This window comes from Rutidosis leptorrhynchoides, chromosome 3 (genome assembly GCF_046630445.1).
Source record: "Rutidosis leptorrhynchoides isolate AG116_Rl617_1_P2 chromosome 3, CSIRO_AGI_Rlap_v1, whole genome shotgun sequence".
In the NCBI taxonomy this organism is placed as follows: Eukaryota; Viridiplantae; Streptophyta; class Magnoliopsida; order Asterales; family Asteraceae; genus Rutidosis; species Rutidosis leptorrhynchoides.
Genome location: NC_092335.1, coordinates 520448055 through 520459448, shown reverse-complemented (window position 1 = coordinate 520459448; position 11394 = coordinate 520448055). Strand labels below are relative to the sequence as shown.

General features: G+C 32.4%; 1 protein-coding gene across 1 annotated transcript; it reads left to right on the top strand.

Annotated features, from left to right (window-relative positions):
• Window positions 1-543: 543 nt before the first annotated feature.
• Window positions 544-10003, top strand: LOC139898318 (probable carboxylesterase 18). The gene is made up of 2 exons (XM_071881044.1): window positions 544-1182; window positions 9320-10003. Exons 1-2 carry the CDS (start codon window positions 586-588, stop codon window positions 9746-9748), a joined length of 1026 nt encoding a protein of 341 aa, XP_071737145.1. The 5' UTR covers window positions 544-585; the 3' UTR covers window positions 9749-10003.
• The last annotated feature ends 1391 nt before the right edge of the window (window positions 10004-11394 follow it).

The window sequence follows — 11394 nt, the reverse complement described above, 5'->3', positions numbered from 1 at the left end:
TGAATGTTTATTTTGTAAAATATACGTATGTTTTATTGTAATATATCAAGTTGTTTCATTATATGATTGAAAGCAAAACGTAAATCTAACGGTAAATGCATGTGTAATAGTAAATGTGTGAGCATATATCAATATTTATGTATTTGTATATATATTTCGGGTGTTAATAAATATATAAATTGATGAAACTTTTTATCTATGTTTATTCATATTTGTTTGGGGGATGATACTCACACACTCAATATTGATCCATACACACCTAATTGACTATTATGTCTTTACTTATAATAATAAATGTTGAAGTCCCAAGATAAATTGAAGGTTATTATTGTAAGTTTTATGGTAAAAAGTGTGTATGGATTAAAAACTGGTGTGTGAGTATCACCCCCTGTTTGTTTAGCTTCATCCATATCCGTATCTTATATCCCTAACTATACTTGCCAAAATCCATAAAATTAAAATTAACACGGCAAATAATTAGATTAGATTTTTTCTTTATATAAATATAAATTACACATTTGATAGTTTGATTGATACATATTTCACACACACTCGCTATCCATTTCACTACATAATTTCACATTAATGGAACCCACCGGAAAACCACCGCCGCCGTCACTTTCCTTACCATGGAAAACACGAATTGCACTTTCCGTCCTATCAACATTCACCGACGCATCATGCCGGGAAAACGGCACCGTAAATCGTCGTCTAATGAACTTAGTCGACTTCCGATCCCCTGCAACACCAAAATCCGTCAAAGGCGTTATGTCACACGACGTCGTTGTCGATCACACACGTAACGTATGGTTCCGAGTTTACGTACCTACACAACACGTCGGTGACGATCTACCGGTGATCGTATTTTTTCACGGCGGCGGATTCGTTTTCCTGTCGCCGGACGTTCCGGCATACGATCTCGTGTGCCGTAGATTCGCGAGGAAATTGCCGGCAATTGTCGTTTCGGTGAATTATCGACTTGCGCCTGAGCATAAGTTTCCGGCACAACATGATGATTGCTTTGATGTGTTGAAATTTTTAGATGACGATGTGAATAGATCGAAATCGTTGCCGGAAAATGCGAATTTGTCGAGGATTTTTTTGGCCGGTGATAGTGCTGGTGGAAACCTAGCTCATCATGTTGCTCATAGAGCTTGTGAATTCGATTTCAAACATGTTAAGGTATAATATTAATTATTATTATTATTATTATTATTATTATTATTATTATTATTATTATTATTATTATTATTATTATTCTGTGAATTCTGTGATTTATTATTGTTATTATCTATTATCTATTAATTATAATAATTGTTAAAAGCTTATATATAATTATATTTGTAATTCGGTTTATTTTTTCTTGTATGTTGTTTTTCTTAGACTTTTGAAAATTAGAGTAAATAAGTCGGTATGTGTTTTATAATTGTATTAAAGTGCCGTAAATAATGATTAATAATTACTACATACTGTATTTTTTTAATAGTGATGATGATGATGATATTCTAGTTGAACAATCTTTTTATCATTTTATGTGTCTACTTCAAAGGCTTTAAAGAAATCCTTTGATCCAATCATCCCTTTATATTTTTTTTTTCCTTTTTTCTTTCGTTATAACACTAGGGAACATAGCCAAAGGCTTTAAAGAAATCCTGTAAAATACTTTTAGTGCCTTGGTGAACTCACATTTTTTGCCCTTCAAATTATATATATATATATATATATATATATATATATATAAACCAAAAAGTTTTTGTTCATTGTAGTTAAAAGTTATTTAAGGAATTTATATATATATATATATATATATATATATAAAATATAATTTTATTGATTATTGATTACTTAGTCCACTTAATCGTATAACTATAATTCTTTATTTATTATATTTATTATTTATTAATTTTGATGGGAAGTTTGGTAGCTATTTGTAAGCCTACAATACTAGAAATAAATAATGAGAGTATATTTACGCCATTAAAATTCACGAAGAATATTACTCTGTACTATTAACTATTTTTTAGTTTAAAGTTTAATTCAAATCCAATCGAATAAACATAACACGTGTAAAAAGACCAGCAGTAAAAAGAAAAATTTAACCTTTTTCTTACTTTTTATCTATTATAAAAAGGTTAATTGCTGGCCAAGGTTGAAAAAGACGCGAAACGGGGCCGAAACGTTAGCGACCTCAAAATGTCGCAACGGAAAAAACGGGGTCGAAACGGATGTTGACTAATGTTGACTTATATATATATAAATATATATTTACACATATTTTAGAGCTAAAAAACCTTCGTTGACAAGTTTGTATCTATAATTGCTATTAAAGTTAATATAATACAAAATGAAATACTAAACTCAGTCAATTTTGATTGATTTGACCGACTTATGACCGCTTTTAACAGAATTTCTGGCTTTTGACCGGCGTTGACCCAATTTTTCCTGCATTTGACCTGACTTTTAACCGTTGACCGGCTTATAAGAAAACGGGACGGGGTCGAAACGGTTTAGTCACCAAAACGCCGCAACGGGCGTCGCAACGGACGCAACGGACGCCGTTTACAACAGTGCTGCTAGCTATAAAAAGGTAAAAACTATCGTTGGTGTATTTTAAAGTGTTGTACCTAGCAGTTACGTAATGAACTAAACGCAACACTTTTTAAATTGTACAATTAACATACGTACGTTAACGACAACCCAAAACGTATTGCTATAAAGTAATGAAAATACTCAATTTTAAAAAGATATTAATTTATATATAACTAAAAAGATATTAATGTTTTGAGAAAAAAATTATAGACAATAAGTTACAAACATCATCCAAAATCATTTTTAAAATTGTCAACATCGGGCTCTTAAACGTAAAAGAACTTTTAAAATTTGTCAACACCACGAGTTTTTAAACTCAAAAGAGTTTTTAAAATTTGTCAAAATCACAGGCTTTTAAATAATTATTATACATTTTTTAATTTTTTTAGTATCGCTATTTACATACCAATATGAACTGTAAATTACATTTTTTGCTCGGTTTTTTATACACCTGTGCAACGCACGGGCTCAAAAACCTAGTATATATATATATATATATTGGTAGGACAAGAGGGAAGTAATCAATCGGGGGGAAGCAAAATCTTTTTTTTTTTCGTTTTTTGAAAAAACTTTGTTCACGAACATTATAGATTGGATTAAAATATGTACATTTAATAAAGACACTTTGTGATCAATGTTTTTATTTTGGCGGAAAAACGCTCGAAGAACTAATATATAACAATTATCGTATTTTTCGAGCGTATGTTGAGGTTTTAGATATTAGAGTTTAGATATTAGGGTTTAGATATTAGGGTTTATATGGTTTAGAAATTTAGGGTTTAGATTTAGGGTTTAACACGAACGGTTTAGAGTTTAGAGTTTAGGGTTTAGGGTTTGGTGTTTTGGCCAAACCCTAAACTCTAAATCGGGCTAAATTTTACTTCACAAAACATGAAAAAAAAATGTTAACATTCTTCACGAACAATATTATCTCATTCATCACGAAGTGTCTTTTCTAAATGTTCATTTTTTCGTGTGATCTTGATATCTGAAAAAAATTTCCAAAAAAAACAAAATTTTTTTATTATATAATATTTATTTATATTTATTATATTTTAAATTTAAGTAATATACTATATCTCCTACAAATTATAGGTGTTGGAGTAATTGGTTAGGGTGTTCCATATAGGAAGTTCTAAGAAAATTATGTATTTATATAGGCACTTGAGAACCTTCATCTAAAACTAATTGATTTTAGAGCATTAAAGAACTCATGAATTTATATACATGACATGTTATAGTCGACCTAAGATCCAACAATAGAAAATTAACTTACGTAATATTCCTTATAATAATACAAAATTATCTACAAGATTTTAAAATTCGTGTTAAACTAAAAATAAGGTGTCTCACTTTATTAACTTGTTTGCATTGAATTTCTTTTTACAGATTGTTTACAATGAATTTATTTTATTCTGTAAATAAAATATATCTTTGTATATGCTAACTAATGATTAGGTGAGACATTAATTAAGACTTTATACATGATGTATTTCATCACTTTATGCTAAACGATAAAAGGTATTAATGTGTTACTCTATGTATTTAAACACTTCGCGTGTATACCCGAGTTTAAAACTAGTTCTTATTTACAGGAAACTTATTATGTATGTTTTCTTTTTTATATAGAAAAAGACGATTTTGAGGAAGACTTGTTTTTCAACTTGTTTCAAATCTATTAATTTCCTATCTTTTATAATTTGAGGGTGACATTTTAAGTGTGTGTGGTTGTGTTGGTTCAACTAAAATAATGGGAATTGATTCGTACACCACCTCAAATTTGCCATACACCACCAAATAAATTATTTGGACATTTATACCCTTCATTTGGTGGTGTATGACAAATTTGATAGTGTAAAAGAAAGGGTAAAAATGTCTAAATAATTAATTTGGTGGTGTATGACAAATTTGAAGTGGTGTATGGATCAACCCCTTAAAATAATACCGTAGTTTACAATCATTGATTTGTGCCTAATGATAAGATGTACGTCAATAATTTTGTCAACACGTTATCACTGTCAACTACCAACATCAATTTAATAAATTGACCCATTATTGCAAACAAGTTTAGTCTCTTTGTACTGCCTACATGACACGTCTATAACTTCGTTACAAGGTCAGTCCCCACCTAGCGTGAAAGGAGGTTTTAACGCAAGTCAAACTTTGATCATCATAGTTAGACCACATAGAATGGTTATTAACTTTAACACACATTTTCTTTGTCACATCAGCGCCTCATCAGTATAAACACTTTAACATTTCTTTCACATTCTTTTCACTAAACTCTCACTATCATACACTACATTTTAAACTTTAGCCAATTTAAAATAATTATTTAAATACAATAAATAAATACAAATGACATTTTATTAAATAAAATAAAAACATTACATTATTAAAAAGTAAAAACATTACATAGTTATAAAGTAAAGACAATACATAAATAAATAAAAAACACAATAAGTAACGCTAATTATTTCGAACAATATAATCATCCGGGAGTGTCCAAATGTGTTCGATCAAATTGTTGCGAAGGACATGATGCGCTCTTCGATCTCGTATCTCTCAATCCACCCGATCTTGGAGCTCAACTCTCTCCGCCCAAATACGTCGCAGCATGTTTTCTCGATTTCGGAGATAATCCTCTTTGAGGCCGCATATGTTGCGCGCGTCTTTGGTGATCATGTTGTGAAGTATAACACAAGTGTACATGATTCGACGTATTTTATTTATACTAAAAGGTCTTGCTGGGTGTTTTAGTATTGCCCAACGACCTTAAAGAACACCGAAAGCTCGTTCTACGTGTTTTCTCGAGGCTTCTTGAAAACGTTTAAACTTTAAATCTTTTGCCCAAATTGGACATTAAACGACTTGACAAGTGTTGCCCATTCTGGGTATATGACATCTACCAAGTAATACACTTTAGTAAATTCGTGCCCGTTGATAGTGTAACGGACCTCCGGAGCTCGACCATCCAATAAATCTTTGAACAAATCCGATTCATTAAGAACATTAATATCATTGTTCGAACCCCTGGACCAAAGAAAGCGTGACAAATCCACATATCGTAGGACGCAACCGCCTCGAGCATTATTGTTGGTCCTTCGTGATCACCCCTGTGGTAATGCCTTGCCACGCAACTGGTCAATTTTTCCAAGCCCAGTGCATGCAATCGAGACTACCTAACGTACCCGAAAAATCGTGCATCTCCAAATGTTTGGCATGCAATCGACGAACATCTTCTTTAATTGATTTCCTTAAATATTCTCGTGAAAATATATGAATAATACATTTACAATAATTGTTTAAACAATCATGAGACGTAGATGCGCCCATGTGTAAATATTCATCGAATGCATCAGGCGCAATGTCATACGCCAATTGACGTATGGCCGATGTACACTTTTAAAAAATATTGAAACCTAGTTGACCGGTTGCATCGGATCGCTGATCAAAATGTTGAAAATAGTCGGGTCTCGGTTGAGAATCATATGATAGAATAGCATGACCAATACGAATAAACAATGACTTACTCATTCGGTATCGATTTCGAAAATAATCACCCGGAAATGTTGGATTATCCGAGAAATATTCGTTGTACAAACGATTACCGGTATCAATCCGATCTCTTTGTAACCGACGTCTTCTAATAATTCTACGAGAATTTTGAGCTTCATCTTCTTCGTCCATTGCATCAAGCGAATCGAGTAAGTTAAGCGCGTTGTAACCGTCTTGAATTAAATCTTCATCGGAATCGGATTCTGTGCTATCACTATCCGTCACGCTCTCCTCGCTTTCGCTCTGAGAATTTAATAAATCTTCCAAATCCATTTGAATTTTTTTTTTTGTGTTTGTGAAATATGAATTGAAGGTGAGAGTGTTGGGTAAATAATGGAATGAGAGTGTATGTTTTTGTTGTGAAAAGTGTGTGTATATATATAGAGAAAATGTATTGTATTATTGGTTCAAAAGAAAAAAAACAATAGAGCCGTTGGAGAAAAAAAAAAGAAAATCAGTGGGTGAGCCCCACAAATTCGGCCGTTACCCTCGTTGCATGGTCAACTGGCGATGGTGTTGGCGGTTTGCTGACGGCGGTTGTTAGCCGTTTGCGGTCGTTAACGGATCCCTTTAACCCACCATTGCAACCGGCCTTAGGCCTCTTCCTATTTTTCGCCACCGACTTCCGTTAACTCATACAACAACAACAACAATCAAACTCAAACCTACATGTGTAGGGTATGGGGGAGGTAAGACGTAGACAATCTTTCCCCTATCCTATAATAAAGAGAAGTCATTTCTCCACCTCGAGTGAAACACTCCACGAGTAGAGTAAGTCTTCCCTCTTTCTATTCGACGGATAAAGAGATTGATTCCAAGAGGACCTCAGCCTAAAAAGTAGGAAAAATAAAAAAATAAAAATAATTAAATAAATAAATAATATATATATATATATATATATATATATATATATATATATATATATATATATATATATATATATATATATATATATACATAAATATATAATAAAAATAAATAAATACATATATAAATAAAAAATAAAATAAAAACGTCATAAAAATGGTAGAATCGAATTTTTATGGGTTTTAAATCATTGCCTGGAGTTCAATTAAGCTCTAAGTGGCAGTTAAGTCACCAATAAATCGACGTTTGCTGTTGACTCACTTTATAGAGCCGTATATAGAAAAATAAATAAATCAAATACTAATAATAATAGGATATATATATATATATATATATATATATATATATATATATATATATATATATATATATATATATATATATATATATATATATATATATATATATATATATATATATATATATATATATATAGTGGTAGGATCAAGAGAGATGTAACCAATCGGGGGGAAGCAAATTTTTTTATTTTTTTTCGTTTTTTGAAAAAATTTTGTTCACGAACATTATAGATTGGATGAAAATATGAACATTTAATAAAGACACTTTGTGATAAATGTTTTATTTTGGCGGAAAAACGCTCGAAGAAGTAATATATAACAATTATCGTGTTTTTCGAGCGTATGTTGAGGCTTTAGATATTAGGGTTTAGATATTAGGGTTTATAGGGTTTAAATATTAGGGTTTAGAAATTTAGGGTTTAGGGTTTAGGGTTTAGGGTTTAGATTTAGGATTTAGATTGAGTTTTTAACACGAACGGTTTAGAGTTTAGAGTTTAGGGTTTAGGGTTTAGGGTTTAGGGTTTGGTGTTTTCCAAAACACCAAACCCTAAACCCTAAACTCTAAATCGGGCTAAATTTTACTTCACAAAACATGAAAAGAAAACGTTCAAATTCTTCACGAACAATATTATCTTGAATGTTATTTTTGTCGATCGTTTTCCCGCCTAAATAATAACATTCATCACGAAGTGTCTTTTCTAAATGTTCATATTTTCGTGTGATCTTGATGCCGGGAAAAAAAATTCCAAAAAAAAAAAAAAAAAAATTTTTTTTTGCTTCCCCCGCTTCCCCCCGATTGGTTACTTCCCCATTGATCCTGCCCATATATATATATATATATATATATATATATATATATATATATATATATATATATATATATATATATATATATATATATATATATATATGGAAACGTACCTTAAGGTGTTGTGCGGAGCTCAAGACATAACACAGAATGCTACAATAAACATATGAGACCACATACTAACAACCATAAACACACATAGACATACATAACTACAAACATATACATACATACATTAATAAATACATACATCCATACATACATAAATCCGTACCTAAACATACATAAATGTACCTACATGGAACACACCTACGTACATACTTACACACTTACATACATACACCTACACACATATATACATACATATTACCATACCTATATACGCACATATACATACATACATAAACATACATAAATACAAAAATATATATGCATACATTCCTAAACATACAAAAATATACATACATACGGCTCCCGTTAACTCATGTTACCCTTTAATTAAGGTAGGCTCCAAATTGTTAAAGGTCATGTTAGTGAGTCCTGCAATGATCACTCTCACAAAATTCATGGGACCCACTATTTTATTTATTTGTACCTTATGTTTTAATTGGTTGTACATTTTATATTTTATAGATATATTTGTGTGTATTATTTTGTGATAGATATACCGTAGAGTGTTTAGAGTGTTTAGTTAAAGGAATGTTAAAGTTTTTTGCGCTAATGTGAAGAAGAGATGTTCTATTAAAACAGTTAATCAAGTTAAAGTAAGCTTTAACTAACCATTTAACGCTAGTTGGCCGAGGTGTTTCTGTCCCACATGCTTTTTTTATTCTGTAACTTGTGTTTGGTTCCCATACACTACCAAGTACTTCACGTTTTAATATATCGGCCAACACTTTAAAGCATATTTAATTATGTATAGCTAAAAATTGTTATGTAAATATCTCCTCCTTCTACCAATAGGTTGAATATAACATTGTTTATGTCTTACATAATTTTTTTTTTTTAACACCTTATGTCTTACATTATTATCAAGATTTACTTAATATGACTGTATGTTTAACATCATTGTAACTGATAGTGTACTAATCACATGATTTTATTTACAAGTTAGATCAACTTCACATCTTTTGTTTATCCTAATAGAAATAATACAATTTGAAATTTGATTACGCCTTGCATATGAATCATTTTGAAGGTAATCGGAGTAGTGGCAATTCAACCGTTCTTTGGTGGAGAAGGAGAAACCGACTCCGAGATAAGACTCGAAAGAACACCAATTGTTTCCAAAAAACGAACAGATTGGATGTGGAAGGCGTTATTACCACAAGGACAAGGGTTCAACCGAAACCATCCAATAATCAATGTTAGCGGCCCAAATGCAGTTGACATATCAAAAGTAGACTTCCCACCAACAATGGTGGTTATTGCAGGGTTCGATGCTTTGCGCGACTGGCAAAAACGGTACTACGAGTGGCTTAAAAGATCTGGGAAAGAAGTATACTTGTTCGATTACCCAAACATGTGTCACGCTTTCTATATCTTCCCAGAATTGCCTGAATCTACACAAGTTTTCGGCCAAGTTAAGGAATTTGTGCACAAAGTAACGAGTAGTATTGCCACTTAAATCACAAATCAGTATATTGGCCAACAATTGCTTGTGTTATGAGTTTATTAAAGTTGTAAATGGTACAATCTGTGGGTTTAGTACTTAGTACTCAAGTGTGTTTCAACCAAGAGGTCTTTCACCCAGTGATACCTAATAAGGCTAAGCAACTTTTGGCTTGTTAGTTCCAGTCCTGTAGCATAAATGTTTTGCTCTTTGATGGGTAAAAATGTGCGTTTTTTAAAGAATATTCTTTCATAACTTAAAGCAAAGGTATGGCAATCTAATGTTTAGTAAATAGTAATGATTTGATATTGTTTGATTCTGTCAACGTCACAACTTGAGTTTTTTTTCTTCACTCATTTTTCTTGTTTAAATTATGTTGGTCCCTTGATAAACAACTGGAGTATTTTAGAGGGGGGTGAATACAATTCTCTTTTATTAACTTAAGGGTTAAACACAATTTAGTATTCAAGCAAGTAAATTAAATAGAGTCAAAGGTAATTTTTCAACGGTTATTCTTTATTGATTAAATCACAAAGAATTACAACTATCCTTGACGGAATTATAGTTGGTTGATACATATTTACCTAAGTATAGCTACAGAGTGTGTTCTAAGCTATTACATGTTTTGGACTCTAAATAAATAAACCCACACCACTAGTTGTTACAATAGTGGATACAACAATTTATAGTAGTCCTATTATCCGTGTAATGGTTCTATTGTCCACCGGTACATAGGATGTCTGTACTTGTGGGGACAACTGCATCAGAGAGCGTGCTCTTCTCTTTCCTCTTTGTTAGCTATTTGCATGAACACCCCAATTCGGTTAGGCACCACTATTTGTTTAAACAAATAGAATGTTGTGTTCATTAGGCGTTGACAAAGTATAACACATGTCTGCACATGCGTTAAACTTCTGCATTCCCATGTGGTCTTGTAAGGTCACTTGTCAGCCGCTGACGCGTGTCCTTTTCTGTTCAACTTTGTCTTTGACTTCTGTTGAATAGTACAATTGATGTAGACCACTCAGGAAACCACTATGCTTGTAATAGAGCATAGCTGTCTTGTGTAGTTAGCTGCATTTCAGCTGTGCTGGTTCTTCATTGCTGAGACACTTGATATTCTTGAATTGCTGGGTACACATCTTGTGCTGATTGAAGACTACTGTCTATCTTGTGCTGGTAGACTAAGCAGCAAACTAAACACTCGACACAGCACTATCTACTGTCTATACAGTGTAAGACCCTAATTTCAAAAGTGCAACTGTATAATGATTAAAGTTGGAGGATTCGGGTTTTAAAGTGTTTATCACGCAAATCGTGTTACTTTCCTACATTTTGAAGCCCGTATGTTATCGTGGGTTATATAGGTTGTGGGTATAAGTTCGAATGGTTTAAAGTGCAAGAAAATGTCCGAAAATTGAAGTTTGGAATGTGTGAGGCGCGCAAGAAAGGGTGTGAGGCGCGCACGTATGAAGAAAAAGCAAACAGTCAAAAATTACACTAGGTGCGCGGGGCGCACTTTCATGTGTGTGGCTCACAGAATTTACACTTGGTGCGCGGGGAGCACATTATAGTGTGCGCGGCTCGCACAAATTACACTTGGTGCGCGGGGCGCGTATTAAAGTGTGCACGGCGCGCACACCCCTGAATCAGCATACTTA

What these genes read in the sequence shown, in the direction of transcription:
- LOC139898318 (XM_071881044.1), top strand. Translation starts at nt 586, where the DNA reads ATGGAACCCACCGGAAAACCACCGCCGCCGTCACTTTCCTTACCATGG. An exon ending in TCGATTTCAAACATGTTAAG is followed by an intron (nt 1,183 to 9,319) that starts GTATAATATTAA and finishes ATCATTTTGAAG; the next exon opens with GTAATCGGAGTAGTGGCAAT.